At 36.2% G+C, this 17,927-nt stretch overlaps 1 protein-coding gene across 5 annotated transcripts in view; it reads left to right on the top strand.

Annotated features, from left to right (window-relative positions):
- LOC134540247 (zinc finger CCCH domain-containing protein 18-like) overlaps positions 1–17,927 on the top strand; it is a 173,137-nt gene that overhangs the window by 18,136 nt on the left and 137,074 nt on the right. For all 5 annotated transcript variants that reach the window (XM_063382899.1, XM_063382872.1, XM_063382909.1 and 2 more), the window contains exon 2: positions 11,859–13,927. In XM_063382899.1, the coding sequence (XP_063238969.1) occupies positions 11,877–13,927 (2,051 nt within the window). In that variant the 5' untranslated portion in view covers positions 11,859–11,876. The remainder of the gene's footprint in view (positions 1–11,858; positions 13,928–17,927) is intronic.

The following is a 17,927-nucleotide window of genomic DNA, read 5'->3' as shown; positions in this document are numbered from 1 at the left end:
AATGAAGGGGCATCTATTTTAATTAGTGTTCCATCCAATGCACCACAAATTAGTGGCATTCCTGCTATTTCACTGAACATTTGTACAACTTCATCAACATTTTCTGGCCAGCATACTGTATTTACTAGAAGAGAGTCATTCGCAGCAGTGACTACTTTGTTAACCACCCTACTGACAGTAGATTTTGAAAATTATGCATGTCTGCAACACAGTGGTATTGCACTCCACTGCCAAGCCAGTGCTGTGCTATTTGGAGTTGTTGTTTAGCTGAAAGTGCCTGGTTTCTTGCTGTTGGATGGGATAACATAGTCTCAATGCTTGTCAACACATAATTAATAACACCACGTGTTAATCTAAAACGTTCATTGTACTCATATGTTTCCTCTAACAACCTATAGCTTTTCCTTTCTTGAAAATATCTAGGACGTCTTACTATAACATCATGTTCACTTTCACTAGAATCTCAGGATTCCATTATTTAACAAACTTTTGTAACCCATAAACTTGAGTCTACCAATAGTTTTAACTTATAAAACAATTTATCATGGAGTAAACACTGATAAATTTCAGTGCTATTAAACAGTCCTAATTATAACTGTGTGATGTTTATGAAACAATCTTGGTTTTGAACTCCTAATATTACTCGTTATTAGGAGTCCTACACTACTAGATACTTTTTTACACTACTAGCTTTATGAAACAGAATATAAAATTAGCAACTACTTTTATTACTCCTCACTCCTAATTAGGTGACTAATAAGTTTTAATTTTTATGAAACACTACTTGAAATTAGCAGCTACTTTTATTACTTCTCACTCATAATTAGGAGTCTAATAAGTTTTATGAAACAGGGCCCAGAGTCATAAACAGGTGGTGAATAAAAGTTAAAAAAAAAAAACTAATCTTGAAGCAACCACTCTTGACGATTTTGGTCTTGAAGCAGAGTGGTATTTTTTTTGCCACTTCCCATGGAAAGAATGCCTGTGACGGTATTGGAGGTACCACATAAAGGTCTGTCTCGAAGTTAAGTTTGCAGAGAGCTTACTCAGACCAGATAACTTCAATTGAAGAAAGTTATAAGTTTTGCTCAGAAGAAATCAAAGGGATTTTCTACATATTAATACCTTTAGAAGTTGAAACAAATGAAGCAAAGCTGAGCCAAAGATTTAAAACTTGTAAAAGGTACCAGAAACAAGAACCTATCACAACCTTGTACTACAAAACCCTATATTAATACAGTGTTATGTTCACTCGAAAAGTAAAACTTGCAGTGAACATAGTATTTCTGTACCACCATATTTTTAAACTGGAAATCTGTGACTTGATTAATTTTTATCATCCACATGGGCCTCAAATATCCTTGCAAGATTTCATTTCAGTGTGTGTGTACCATTAACAAAGATTTTGAGGAAACTATCACCACTGGAGTTTACAACCGTGATGGGTTCAAAAATCAGCAATTTTGGACAAAATAGCAATATTTGACAGCTTGTAAAACCTAAAAGAGACTTTTAAAAATATATCAAATTTTTTTTAAAGATTTGCCTTCTATTATATCTTTAAGGGGAAAAACATTAAATTTGTTTTGATTCCTTTGGGGAAAAAATCTATTCAATTTATTCAAATCAAAACAAAAAAATTGTGCAATTTTCTAGTTCAGTTTTAGGTTATTTCCTTAAAATTTAATAAATATTTAGTCATAACATGATTTGTAGAGGTTTCATTTAGAATAAAATGGTTTTTATTTCAAGTTGATGTCTTAATAAACACAAATGTTATTAAACTTATCATTAACCTCTGAAAATGCCAAAAATGACTACCTCTCATAAACAAAATGGCTGCTAAAAGCCAAAGTGCTAACAATAAAATTAAAAAAAAATATTTGCATTCCCAGATGTACATACAAACAGAAAATGTACCATCAAAAATAAAATAAATTATGTTAGCAACACCCATTGGTTGATTTTATATGGACTAACCCGTTCTAGAAAGACTGCCAAGGGTGTAAAAGCAACGATGCCGGCCTCTGTGGGAGTTCCGAGGGGTCTAACCGGTGAGTTGAGAAAGTGCGAGTTCGGCGAGGAGGAAAGACCCCCTTATAGGAGTGGCTTGACGTGAAGTGATGGGACCGTGCGAGTGCGACTGAGTGGCGCAAGACTGTGTGTGGACAGGTGTGTGGTAAGGGGCAAACCACTATTGAGCCTAGCTCCAGTGAGGAGTGTGAACTGTGGACTTGACAGATTTTTAGTGATTTATGAACAAATATTTTTAAGTGCAAGTGATTTATGAACAGACTTTTATAAGTGCAAGTGATTTGTGAACAAACATTAAGTGTAGTGATTTAAATATTAATGTAAATAAAACTGTATAAAAATTGTTTCCCCACTCATAAAATTTGGTGCCAGAAGTGGGACAGCCATAATTAAAAGATTTTGGAAAAATTAATACTGAATTTAAAAATAATAAAAGATAGAATTTAGAATTTGAAGAATAAAGTTAGTTTTAGGAATTGTTGTTAGTTTTAATGTATAAAAAGTAAGTGTTCATTTTGAGTAGAAGTTTAGGCTAGCTAATAGGTGAAAGTTGATTGTATAGTGATAGTGACTGACTGGTAGTTTGTGTGAACAAGGAAAATGGCTGCATACGAACTTAGGAGTGTAATGGCTTTCTTAGCTGAGATGAAAAATAATGAAGGAAATAAAGAATGAAATGAAGAGTAACCAAGAGAAAATGGAGAGTAGGCTGGATGAAATTAAGAGTAACCAAAATGAAATGGAGTGCCCAGAAAGACTTGAAGAGTGATTTAAGAGTGAAATAAGGAGCAGCCAAGAAGAGATGAAGAAGGAAGTAAGGAGCAGCCAAGAAGAGGTGAACAATGCCATGAAGACTGAGATAGAGGACATGAAGAACCAAGAAGATATGCGTAATGAACAGTGGCAGCTCAAGAAATGAAGAGGGGTCAGGAAGAAAATTGTTAGCTACTCAAGAGGAATTGAAGAAGATGAATGAAACCAGCATCCAGTTCGAAAGTTATCCTACATGGTTTGGAGCAGCTTCTTGCACAACAAGAACAGCAACTTGCCCAGCAGGATAAACGACTAGCCGAACATGAAGAACGGGTGGCGCAACAGCTAGCTCAACTCGAGCAGGCCACCATAGAACAAGTGGCACTGTAACTGAAGAATGCCAATGAATGATCAAAGAAGCTACAGTTGCTATGAAATAGGAGTTCTTCCGGAGAAGTGAAGAAGGTGAATGATGCTGCAAACGGCCACTTAAAATTCAAGCCACCCACCTTTGATGGCCAATCATCGTTAACCAGGGGCGAGGAAGAGAAGGCTTCAGCACTTGTCCTGGCCCTGAGAGGATCTCCACTCGAACTGCTGCAGATCATACTGATTCCAGACAAAGACTATGGAGTACTAGTAGAAGTCCTTGAGCTGATGTATGGTGATGACACATGGACAGGGTGTATAAAACTATCCCCGCAGACACTTCAACAGTGATCTTAAGAAACACTTCAGGAATTCTAAGCAGACATTGAGTGACTCCTGCACCTCGCCTACCCAGAAACTCCTGAAGAGTTTTGACAGCAGCTATCTACTAATGCATTTATATATGGACTCAGAAATGCGGAAGTTCAGCAGTGTGTGTGTTTGGCTCGACACAAGAAGAGCTGCAATATGTTGGTCCATGTCTTGTAAATCCAGGCAGCATGCAGTGCTTCAAGAAAATAAGCATCAGGACAAGGAAAGCTGGAATAGAGCTGTAGCCCCTAGGGTTTTTCCTGTATCCTTACTTCGTAGAGGCCATTACAGTTTGTTGCTTAGTGGATGGATCAATGGCAGACAGTGTTTACTTACTGTTGACATAGGGGCATCAGCATCTATATTTTGCACAGATATTGTAGGTAGGGTAAAGCTAAAAAAACAGCCATCCCGTACAGACTCAAAACAGCCACTGGATACACATTACCTGTACATAGACAGCTGGATTTGGAGGTAAGGATCGGAACTTGGACATTTTCACAGACTTTTCATGTTGCTTATATCACTGATGATGTAATCCTAGAATTCTTTATTAACATGGAAGGACAGGTACAGCGTATTCGTATTAAAGATGAAGAGGTGGCCTTGTTTACTCCTGATCAATTGGAATTGCCTGTAATGCAAGTGGTAGTTAGTGAATCTGTTTCAATTCCAGCAAACCACGAGCAGATAATAGCAGCTAGGATGACGGGAGATCCTAGGAGCAACATGAACTACCTGATTAAGACAGATATGATATTAGGATTGGAGAAGCTGATGGTTGGGCTCAGCATTGCAAAGGTTAATGAGGTTGTACCAGTCAGGGTGGCCAACCTCAATTCATGATCAAGGGTTCTGAAACAAGGAGAATAAATAGCTAGCTGTGAACCAGTTTCTTGGGTAGGCCAGTGTGATTCTTCTCCATCTACCGTGCAGCCACTGAATCTTAATCTAACATGATGCCAAAATAACATCACAAATGAAATAGAAATTACTGCTTTTCTAGTAAGCAACCAGTATGGATTTTACCTAGGGCATGGATGGCGAAGCAATGACACGCATGATAGTGGTGGCACATGACAAAATAATTTGGGTATGCCAATAATTAAAGAATCTATGTACTTCATTGCTAAAAGTAGCAAATTATGAGTGTAATACATATAAGATTTTTAGCATCTAATTTGCAAAGAAGAAATTACATTAACTTTTTCTTTTATTTAATAAACATAAAATAGTTAATATTTTGATTGATGTACAAATTTTGAGCTGCAAATAGAGTTTTTAAGTTAATACCATCTAATTTATTTTTATCCATTATTATTATCACTAAGTGAAGATTCTTTGATGGCATGTCATAGCCACTTTTTTCTCCATAAAAATGGCATGTTGACCAATAAAGGTTCGCCATCCGTGCCCTAGTGAATACTGACCTTGGGAGAACATGCCTGGTCTACCATCAACTGTGTTGATGTGGAACCAATCCGACAAGCACCATGGCGGCTGTCTCTAGCAAAACAGGAAGAAGCAGAGAAGTTGATTGCAGGTGTGATGGAGGGCGGTGTAATAGAACCATCAGCGAGACCTTGGGTTTCCCCAGTTGTTTTAGTAGCGAAGAAGGATGGCCAACTGAGATTCTGTGTGGACTACTGGAAGTATCACTAAGGACAGCTACCCCCTCCCACGTATTGATGACACACTTGATACACTCTATGGCATCAGACGGTTCTCTACGCTGGACTGGAAGAGTGGTTACTGGCAAGTGGAGCTGCACCCCGAGAATAAAGAGAAGAATGGTCTGTTCCAGTTAACAAGGTTTTGTTAGTGACTCACCAATTGTATGAGGTTTCTAGTCTCTTGCTATCAATAAGGCAAGGTTAGCTTCAACAGCTTTCTTTGTAGTCAAATGTCATTCCAATTGTCCAGGCCGCATAGCATCATTACTCAGAATAGCATTGTAAATAACACACTGAAGGTCAATTCATTTTTAATATAATCATTATTGTATAGTCTTTTATTTTGTAGTGATTTAGCCATTTCAATCCTACTTACAACACACAAATTGTCACTTTCAGTTTTTAATGATATTAAAACAAACAACACAGGCGTCAAGAATCACAACAGAAATGGTGGCTCACAGCTACTACACTCACGCGCAGAGATGAATCACATGAGTCGAACGACATTGGTACGAATGCGTCATGGAGAAAAGGAAAATGTGCCAAAGAATTTGAAAGGAGAAAGGGAAAAATTTATAACAAAGGGAAAGCAGATGATGAGAAACCGTTCTCAACCTCTTGCAGTGTTGCCAGACGTATGACAATTATCATGTTTTTTCAATTACGACAATTATCGTATTTGAATCGAAAATATGTTATGATTACATTGTGACCACAAAATTGAGTACAGTAAATTACAGTTAGTTTTACTTTTATTTTTTATTTTTTAAACTCATGCCTCCCTTGAAATTCTTCTAGCGCCGCCCCCCCCCCCCCCTCCCCCAATTCCAGGTTGAGAACTGCTGGTGTTAGTATGCTCAGCTAGAAAAGGTCCACAACACCAGATTCGTGGGAAAATGAGGGCCTACAATTTGGGAGCCCCCTTTGAAAGGATAGCCATCTACATCACTGAACCATTTCCCAAGAATAAAGATGGTAACTGGTAGGTATATTCGGGTAGCAATGGATTACTTCAGTAAGTGGCCAGAGCTAACACATTTCCTAACCAAGAAGCTACTACCATTGCGGATTCACTATTCAACAACTTTATTTGCAGATTTAGAGTACCAATGGAGCTCCACTCAGGCCAAGGCTACAATTTCAAGTCGACAGGAGTTTCAGGAGTTGTGTCAGTTGCTGGCAATAAATAAAATTAGGACTACAGCTCTACATTTTCAGGCCGATGGCATGGTGGAGATGTTTAACAGAACTCTTGATACACCTTACCAAGGTTGTGGCCGAACACCAACAGGATTGCCATCCTTGCCAAGAGCCGATCTGCACCATGTCATTCGTCTGAGGAGTGTATGGCACTCGTACACAATCATGCTCTTAAGAACCTCTGATTAGTGACAAACCGAATGATATGAGGTATGACCTGAAGGCTAACTCGACTTATCAGGAAGGCGATTTGGTGTGGTTGTACAACCCCCAGCGAAGGAAGGGTAGTTGCTCTAAGCTTCAAGTGACATGGGAAGGCCCATATGAAGTGCTGAAAAGGATAAATGATGTAGTCCATTACATCCAGAGGGGAAAGAGACGATGAATGAAGGTGGCTATATTAGGACCGATTGAGAAAATATGCCGGAAGAGATGTATTACCTGTTTGGGATGAACAGGTTTAAGGGGGGAGCAGTGTTATGAATGTGGGAGGCAAGGGCATGATGTATGCCAGGTGCCTGGCAGCCCCCCACGACCGCTGACATAACGCGTGCATGCCTTCTAGGATTTTAGCGGGCCAGCCCTGCGTCTTACTTCCTCTGCGCTATTATCTATCCCCTGGTGGCCTGGGAGTGCCTGTTGGAGTGAATAAGTGCTGTTATTCTGGATGTTTCGAGCATAGGTAGGCCCGGGATGACACGGCATGTCACAACCACTCTAATCGGTTCCAGAAATACTGCCAAGGGAATAAAAGCGGCGATACCGGCCTCCCTGGGAATTCCGAGAGTTCTAACCAGCGTGTTTGAGGAAGTGCGAGTTCGGGGAGGAAGATGACAGACCCTCCTTTACAAACTGAGCGACGGGACCATGCGTGTGTGACAGAGTGGCGTGAGACTGTGTGTGTGTGGATAGGTGCCAGGTAAGGGGCAAACCAGTGTTGAGTCTAGCTCCAGTGAGTAGTGCGAACTGTGGACTTAACAGACATTGACTGACTTGTGATCAGACATTTTTAAGTGTGATTTGTGAACAGTCATTAAGTGTGGTGATTTAATTATTAATGTAAATATTAGTAGTAAATAAAACTGTATAATATTAATTGGGCCATCCTTACGAACCCGTTTCCCCCACTCATATCATTATGTAAGAGTAAAATCTAGACGTGACTTGAGACTATAAAACATCATATATTTTGACAAATTATTTTACCTGTTGGGTAGCTGGGCTGTATGTATCCTATGGTAATGACAAAATTATGCTTTGTTGGCTTTGGCTGTCCTTTTGATGTTCTGTGCCCAAGGGATTGTAACCAATGAACCACTTGTGGCTCACCATGCTGACAATGTTCCAGTGAGCGTTATTTTTGCTTACAGCCTCTACTCACTATGTAATGGTATCCCGCTCAGGGTTAATTAAAGATAGATTAAAAGAAAACATCCACAAATCTAATATATATTTTGCACCTTTTCAATTATCAAATCCAGTGAACGATATTTCAGCATATTTTCTTTTCAAATTGGTGTAAATGTTGAAAGGCATTATAAATAATATACAAATAGAGCATATTGTTTAATACACACCTTGAAAATAAGTTTATGAAAGTAGATAATTTTTGACTTTTACTTTAAATATGTTTGGGTTGAACAATTTCCAATCATCTGAAATCATTATCTTTGAAAGATTTGTGCAATGGGAGTGCATGACTTGATGTAAGCTTTTGGACATACACCATTGCTAAGCACATGTATGTCTGTAGAAGAAAACTACAAAACACAAAAGACAAAAACACAAATTAAGCAAAAAAATTGCTGTTGTCAACAGGATATAAACACCACTAATATTCCATAACAGGAATATGGTCAAAAAACAAAGAAAAATGGACTAACAACGAAAAAAACCCACAAATGATGACAGCACAAAAATATTGAACCCAAAAAAAATTCAGCACAACAGTTGAAACAAGACAAACACGACAAAACGAAAAGACGAAATAAACACAATAGTTTTCCAAAACAGAAAAGAATGGAAAAAAAAACCACAAATGATGACAGCACAAAAATATTGAACCCAAAAAAATTCAGCACAACAGTTGAAACGAGACAAAAACACGACTAAACGAAAAGACGAAACAAACACAATAGTTTTCTAAAACAGAAAAAAGCTTGCTTAGCAATGGCGTATGTCCAAAAGCTTACATCAAGTCATCTGAAATCATGCTCTGTTCATAGCGTCACCCTATGTCGATTGCTAAGGCAAATGTGGGCCAGTGGTTATAGCATCTGACTACCATGCTGGCAACTCAGGTTTGATACCAGTAGGGATGATATATTTTTCATTCACTCATTGCTCCACATCATCGTACTCTATTACGTGTGAAGTCATGTTCGTAAATTGAAAATTTTTTTTTTTTTTTTTTTTTTTACTACATTCAACTGCTAGAGTGCTGGTAATATGAAATAAGCAAAATGTTATTAAATATACAAAATAATTAATTTTCCAACAACATACCAAAGTATTACAATATTTACACATTGCTGTCTTTGTCATTTTCTCCGGTTTTGGTACACACGTGTGAGCGATCGATACTTATCAATTTTGTTGTCATTTTGGAATGTGACTGACTCGTGGTTATATTAGTTTTGCAGTATACCAAGCATATTTCAACATGTTGGTAATAAACTTTGGAGCACTCAATTGTGAACTAATGAATGTATTTTGATGGCATCTTAACCTGATGGTATTTTCCATTGTTCTTGTATTAAGGGCATTGATACATAGAGGACTTGGAGAAATTTCTGTTTTAAATAACATACAAGAAAAAAAAATTTATGCTTTAAATTTCATACTGAGTTAAATTAAATTTTTATTTCTTTTATTTTCAGTAAATAAACATGAATTTTCTTCCTAAACTTAAATTTTAATGTGAAGTAATTTTCTTCCATAACTTTGTTAGAGCTAGGTATGTATTTTTTGTACTTAAAAATACGGGTTGGCAAATCAAAAGAAAAAAAATGACAAAATATGTAATATTTAAATGTGATAAAATAGTTTTATGATAATTTTTCATCTTGTCAAATAACAAATTTTTTGTAAAAAAAAAAAGTATTATTGTAATTATAATGACATGTAAGTGATACAGTTTGACCCGTAAAATATTAACAAAGAAAACTATTGGCCTTAAGTAAAGATAAATGAATCAACATTAAAATATTTAGGTGAAATAAAACATTTGAAATTTCTTGATTAATGAATGTTACGGTATATTTTTATCTTTCAATTGACTCAAGTTTTACTGTAGTGACTTCAGTATAGAACCTTCTTACCCCTGAAAGTTTGTTCCTAGAAATATTTACATTTATAGGAGAACTAATCATCATATTGTGAAAATGAAGGATAATTTATTTTAAACAAACTTATTTAAAGATGAAAATAAATTTTGATACCTTGCAGATGACTGAATGTAATATCATATTCAGTACCATGTATATTTCAGTAGGATTATGATATTAAATTAAAAAGATTTTAATTTAAATGGATGCAGGAATTATAGAGTTACGTAGTACGCAACACATTTCTACAGAATGGTAAAATTTCAAATTATTTTGAAAATATGATAGATTCTGTTACCTTTTTAGCAGACTTGCAAACTTGTTTACGTTAAAAAATGTCATACTTTGAATTAAGATAATTTAAGGGGATATGCCCCGTTCCATTTAATTATTTTATATTTACGTTAAACATGGTTAAACTTGTAGGCAAAATTTTTGCGCAGTATTGATAAAGAAAACAAAATGGAATAAATAAAAAAAAAATTGGTTTGAAAGACATTGCTGGTGGCTACTGCATGGTATGGTTTAAATTTCTTCTTGAAAAATTTATTTAATTAATTGTAGCCATTTAAAATCATAAAAATTCTGAGGATTTTATAAGGTTGGGTACAATTAAATAATTTTTTTCTGAAAGAAACCATATGACAGTGGCCAGTGAAACCTAAAAATTTCTAGTTTCATATTTTATTTCATTCTCCTTATCCATACTGCACAAAAATGTTAAAAATGCAACTTTGCCAGCTATGCGAAAAGTATACAATATATATATTTTTTCATTTTGTGGAATTTCATCCACTCAAAAAGACAGCAAGTTTAATCATATATATTAAACAGTGATCTGGAACGGGACATATGTACGCCCTTAAGCCACTGACTGATTCTTGTGTGATGAATTTTAAATTTCAGACTGGAAAAACTGGGCAGTGTGTGTATGAACCTTGTTATGGTTAATGTTTATTATTGATCGTTGTTGCATTGCTTCATGTCACCAAACTGTGAGAAAATTCAGTTAGTGGGTATCACTTACCAATATTTACATATATGTACACAGAAAATGTACACTTGACTGGTCAATTTTGCACTCTCGTACCTACAGCAAAAATAAAATAAGGAAAGTTCTATTTCCATAGATTTTTAAGATAATATTAATTTGTTAGTCATAACATTTAATTTTATCACTTTACTGTGTGTTTTGGTTGAACTTCTTTCATGTCTTTTCTTTAGCATAGTTAAAATGATGAAATTTTAATCTTTTAATTGTCATGTTGATGTTTTTCTGGTGGTTTAGTAAACTGAAGTGATGGTATATCATTCAGCATTTATTATTACATTCATTTTATACTTTTTATAATACTTCACTATATTTTGTGTATTTATTGTTTCTGTGTTCAGAACCTGTTAAGATGCTACTCTTACCTGAATGACTACTACAGTTGGAATTTTTTATCAATCATGGTGATTCAAGGAAAGCTGGAAAAAATACAATAATAATAATAATACTAAGCCTAAATTGAGTTACGATACAAAGGGTTGTCTAACGTGAACAGATTATTCTAATTTATTGACTTTGTCAAACATTGAAAATATATAATTTATTTTACTAGAAAAATTACTTTGGACTAAGTACATTCATGGTTTGTGTGCCCATTTTAATATTAGTTTTCATATGTATTTCTAAGATTGTATTATTGCTATCTTGTTTTATTCCTATATTCTGTTTCAGAGCATGTTAACTTGTATTTGAATACAATTCTGCAACATTTAAACATAGTGTGAAATTAAATAAAATTTAAACTCTTATTCCGGGTGGTTTCTTATATGTTAAAAAAATCACGTAAGTACAAAATTGGCAAAGCTAACTGAAAGTGAATATATATATGAATGTTTGCTAAGTACAATATTTTCAAAACATTCTTCAGTAGAAAAGGAAGAGAGACTGCTTTGAACATTAATGCAAAACCCCCATAAATGCTGTAAAATTCATGTTTTGTTTTGTTAAGAATTGTAATGGAATAATAAGATTAGTAATGGAATAATTTTTAACTATATTTATTTAATAGTTATTTTTTACATGTTTACAGTAATTATTACAGCTATTCATGTGTTATATTAGCATGAAATTTTTCAGGTAGCCACTTGGGTCACAATGGAATCTGACAGCTCCCTTGATGGTGAATTTGAGTCTAAACACGAGGTTGCAGTCCGAGGCAACAGTGCTGCAGGCGAGTCAGAGTCTGACGTCGAAGAAAATGACGAAAGTGACTACTCCAGTACAGGCTCTGAGGATGAAAAAGATAGTTCTGCTGATCCTCTTATCAGGGTGTCTTCACCTCTATCTCGTGATGAAGATGGTTCAGACTCTGAGGCCGGGAAGCACTCGCAGAGTCCTGTCCATTTTACACCCCGCTCACCCAGTTTGTACAAGGAAACTTCGGATTGTGGTGGGGCTCCCAATTTAACATCAAATAATTTTACCCCTGGTTCGTACCGAAGGAAGTTGTCACCGAGTTTCAATCCCAGCAGACACTTGTCTAGTTCGGAAGATGAGAAAAACATTCCTAGTTCGGAAGATGGGAATTGCACTCCAAGTTCAGAAGATGGAAATCATTCTCCCAGTTCAGATGATGGAAATCACTCTCCCAATTCACAAACAGGAAGGCATTCTCCCAATTTACAGATAGGAAAAAACACTTTAAGTTCACGAACAGGAAAACAATCTCTTGGTTCACGAATAGGAAAGCTTTCTACAAATTCAGAAATGGGAAAAAGCTCTCCCACGTTACAAACAAAGCAATCTCCCAGTTCTCAAACAGGTAAGCAATCTCCTAGTTTACAAACTGAAACACATGCTTCCAGTTTAAAAAGTGAAATTCACTCTCCCAGTTTACAAACTGAAATACTCTCTCCTCGTTCACAAACAGAAATACTCTCTCCCAGTTCACGTACTGAAATACACTCTCCCAGTTCACATACTGAAAAGCGCTCTCTTGACTTGAAAGACAGAGAGTATTCTAGAAGCCCAACCTACCCTCAGTCACCTAGTTTTCATGATGAACAGAACATGCGTAGTCCAGATCCAGGAAAGTGTACACCATGTTCAGAACCTGAAAATCACTCACCTTATTTTGGCCGGGCACATTCACCTGTAGATAGATCACCCAGCACGGATTACGGGAAGCAGTCTCCAGGTTCAGGTCATGGAAGATGGACTCCAAGCCCAGACCATGGCACGCAATCTCCTAAACGGTCACAGGGGAGAGCATCAGAAATGGGTGAGGAATCAGTTGGTTCATTTTCTGGGATTCGGTCACCCAGTTTAAATGGGGATACGCGATCGAGTCGGGCCTGGTCTCCACCACCAGAGAGGGACAAGCACTTTCATGTCACAGGCCAGGAAGCACACACTGCCACTGCAGAAGTTCCTGTTATTCGCTCACCCACACCTGAAAGTAATGATCGTGCTAGGGAAATGATTTCAAGATCAGGAAGTGGAGTGCTCGTTGCTGACAGAGATGGTAGAAAGCAATCTCCAGAGTTATCTTGTAAAGAACTATCACCCAAATCACATCTCTCTGAACTTTCACCAGCCCTTAATCGCAAGAAGAATTCTCTAAAATCCCGTATGTCTCATTCACCAGATTCCAATGATGAAGAGACTTCTCCGAAGACAAATGAAAAGAATTTAGCTGCAGGTCCAGCATCGCCTGATTCCAACGACGATGGTGAGTTGTCAGATTCAAGTCGGGATGCTATTGTAAAGCCAAACAAATTGACCAGGCAAGATAATGGTGAGAAAGTGAAGGAAAAATTTCAAACTAATGGTGAAAGTGACAAAACAGCAAAGCAGGCTAACATCACGAGTCATGGCGAAGATCTTTCGGATGTTTCCGACCTGGAAATCAACGATGGTGCGGAGAGCATAGGCGAGGTAGTGGAGGAAGGCGACAAGAAGGCGTCAAAGGGGGCGCCACCCACGGATGACGGGGAACAGCTAGACTTTGAGGCGGAGGAGCGGGAAGAAGGGGAGTGCGAGGCTAGGGAGGACGGGAAGAGCGAGGATGAAGGAGAGCTAAAGGGGGAAGAGCTCGAGGAAGGAGAGCTGACGGACGACGATGAAAACCGTCCAGAGGAGACGGAACCACGGCACGTTTGCCGCTTCTACACCCGGGGGCAGTGTACCTGGGGCCCCAACTGCAGGTGAGCTCATTTATTTTTCTTCTCCTCTTAGTAGCTTTTTGCAGTTTTAATGAACTCTCCAAGACCTACTTTCAGCTCATTTAATTGTTTACTTTACTACTACTAGATTTATTTCTTATCCTTATTAGTAAAGAACAGTAAGGAACCAATTTACATAACCTCAATTTAAAAATTGCATAACTAATTTTGTATTTAGACATGGAATTTATTTTTATTAGCTTGCTGCAAATGTAATATGTATTGTAGGCTATGCATTTGTTCGTGCTTTGTAGTATAGTTACAAATCACAATGCATGTACTTCACGAGAGCCAACAGCTGAGATTTAGTGGCCATCAGTTCTGTTTCTTTCAGCTATTAGATTTGTAGCTGAACTACGGGATGAGAGGGTATGACTTTTTTTTATGGGCTAGAGAAGAGAAATAAATTTCTATATGGTAACAAATAATTTTAAATGTAATCACTACTTTGAGTTCAGGAATGTGACCATTGTTTTTTTAGTGACATTTTTCTGCAGCTGTTGCCTCTTAAATACACTGGTAGCTAACTAATTTTATTACAAATATATAAGTTTTAAAATTGATAGTATTTATATTTTAAAAGTAATTTTGTAGTTTTTTTTTTTTTTTTTTTTAATGTCTTTAAGGGGGTGCCTCCCATTTTAGGTCATGATTTTATATTTATATTAATCACTGATCAAGTTTTAGACTTTTTTAATTGTTTAACTTTCATGAAATGAAAAATATATACAGCGGCATACTTTTTGCATAATTAGCTGCCAAATATACATTTTTAACATTTTTGGGTTATACAAATAAGGAGAATTTAATTAATTACAGAACTGAAACTTTTTAGGTTTAACTGTAATGCCACTGGCAACTTCATAATATGGTTTGCATTTCTATCACAAAAACCAATTTCATGTTTCTTGGCTGTCAAAATCTTAACAGAATTGAGAAATTTGAAAATCCAGGTAAAATTAATATACATATATTTTCTGAAAGAAATTGAAACCATTTCTTGAAGTAGCCAGTGCCATTGCAGTTAAACCTAAAAAGTTTCAGTTCTGCAATAAATGTAACTTTGGCAGCTAATTATGCAAAAAGTATGCGCTGCATACATTTTTTATTTTGTGAAAGTTAAACAATTGAAAACATCTACTAGTTTATCTGTAATTACTGTAAATATAAAATCTTGACCTGAAACGGGAGGCACTCCTTAATGTTTTTTTAAAAACAAGACAAGGGTCACTGGCTTTTTCCAAAACCGCAGCATGACTTAAAGTTATTATTACAGAGACTGTACTCATGTTGTTTGGAACATACTATTTGCGGGCCTGTCACCTTGCACTTCTGATAAATTTGTGCTTCTGTGCTTTTATTATTTGCATTTATTGCATGCATTTTAAATTATAATTAACTAGTTGAAGAAGCTGGTGTCGCCTGGGCTGAGCACAGGGTGAAGGTGATATTTGTTTTTTGATATCAGATTTAAACATGTAGGCTGTAATTTGCTACATAATTTGATTGTTAAATGTGCAGAATTTAATAAAGAAGTGCCCAAATTCTGATTCAAGGGCTAGAAAAGGGTAATGTGGAAAGGAGGGGAAGGTGGAGAGAAAAGTAGTGATTTGAAATCTCATGTATTCTCTGAACTTACTTTTTTTTCTAAAATCATGTCATCATCAAGTGTGCAAAATTTCTTCAAGGGGAGCCATAATTAATGTAACCAGGAAAAAGGTTTTTTTTTTTTTAAAATCAGATGTTAACAGTAATTTTATTTTTATTTTTCATGTCAAGTGTGAAAAATCTCATTAAGGAGTGAAACATTTTCCTTTGAGGGGTGGGATAGGTAGACAAGGATAGTTTTTTGAAATATCATGTAGATAATTTTATGGGGGTAAATTTTTTTAAAAGACAGTTTTTTTTCCTTGTAACTTTAACGTAGAGTTTACAAAATTTCATCAGAAAGTACCAAAATACTGTTTTAGGTGTATTAAATGGGAATTAGCAGGGTTTTTTTTTTAAAAAAAAAGCTCATGTACACTGGGAATGTAGATTTGTTTTTAAAATGGGACATCAACAGTTATTTACCTTTTAATTTTAACACAGTGTGTGCAAATTTTCATGAATATATATATATATATATATATATATATATATATATAAATTGGATGCTGGTATGTATGTATTTATCTATGTATGGCATTGATAAACTCTAACACCGTTGGACAGATGGCTATTAAATTTGGCAAATCAAAGTGTTTTCATGGAAAAGGTTTTTATGCTGTCCTTTTTTTTTTAACTCTCTGCTAGATGTACAAAATGATATACAAAACAATTAAGTAAACCTGTCAAAAGCTTCATGCACACGATTAATTTATTTAAAACTGTATATAACATGATTATATTCTTAGTTCTTGCTAGGGTTGACAAATTATTGGCCTTTGTTTCTAAAAGCCATTAAAACTTAATAAATGTATAAAACATTTTATAAAAAAATTAATAAATTATATAATAATTTTATTTAAAATAATGATCAAATACATGAATTTATGGGAGAAAAATGAAGCTACTACTAACCCCTTTAAAGGATGATTAAGAAAATGCTATGGTTTTTTTTAGTTTTTTTTTCCTTCAAAAATCTCATGTAGACAGTGACCTTACACTTTCTATGTTAAATGTTGAACAGTAATTTACCTCTAATTTGAATGTCATGTGTGCAAATTTTCATTAAGAAGTACATTTCTGCTGTAGTGGCTGGGAAAGAGGGATAGGGGTGGTTTATCAGAATTTCATATAGACTGTCATATTCCCCTGTCTTTCTTAATCAGTTGAAGACTGATTTTTCCTTTAGTTTAAACACAGTGTTTCAAATTTCATGAAAAAAGTGTAAAAAATTCTGCTTTAAGAGGATGGTGGCTATTTTTAGTTTTATTTAGATAGCGATGTGCCCCTTTTTTTAGAAATCAAGTGTAGGCAGTATTTAACCCCTAATTGTGAAGGCAAAGTGAACAAAATTTTATTTAGTATTATCAAAGTGCTGTTTTAAGAGGTGTGAAAGGGATGTTATTTCAAAATCTCATGTAGACCTTCCTCTTGTTTCGAAGGAGAAGTATGCAACATTTATCAAGTTCAGAGTAAAACTGCAGATTTGTATATAAAAAAAATATTTTGTAAATAAATGGGAACTTTTCTTTATATTATAGATCAGACAATAAGACAAATATTAGTTGCCAAAATAGAAAATTTTGAACATTAGAAATTTCTTAAAAAATAAAATAATAAAATCTTTTCACAGACTAATAAGTGTATGTGGTACCTTTTGTAATGACTTAACAGTTTACTTATTGTGTTATTAATTTTACATTCTTCTAAATACAAGGTCTCAGTATTGTTTGCACAATGCATGCTTATGTATGAAAGCCAGGTGAAGTATTGACAGAAAGTCTGAAATATGTGCATTTTTGTGTATTATTGGTAATAATGGTGTTTTATATTGCTGTAGGTTGTGTGATTTTTTTTTTACGAAAAAGGCTAGGTGTTTGCAGGTATACGTTGTCGTGGTACGCTTCCCTTCGACTGTTGTCTAGGAGCGCCCTATGCCGGCAATCTGTTTGCTGCCTATGAAATGGGGGGGGGGGGGGGGGGGGGAGAGAAAGTTCGGTTGGCGGTGTCTTTATGTCTCGGTTAATGCCAGCTCCTGGGTGGAGTGGGAGGAAATGGCCTGATGATTTCTGGGGGTTGTTCCCAGCGAGGGACTCCTTGGAAGTGGGGATCACCCTCCTCTGGACCATCGACTGGACGACTGAAACCGACTGGAATTCCCTGACTGCAGGTGTCGAGGGTGGTGTGGGCCTGACGGGCCGGGGGAAGTACACGGCGGCTGGGTCAGGGCCGCGAGCAGCTACCGTTCTCCTCCTCTCAACGGCCGCCTTGTCTCGGGCTTTAGTGTGTACCCAGGGGGCCGGATCTGGCGAATCAGGCTAGGGCTGGCGAAGTT

This window comes from Bacillus rossius, chromosome 1 (assembly GCF_032445375.1).
Source record: "Bacillus rossius redtenbacheri isolate Brsri chromosome 1, Brsri_v3, whole genome shotgun sequence".
NCBI classification, from domain to species: Eukaryota; Metazoa; Arthropoda; class Insecta; order Phasmatodea; family Bacillidae; genus Bacillus; species Bacillus rossius.
This window is presented reverse-complemented; position numbering and strand designations above follow the sequence as displayed.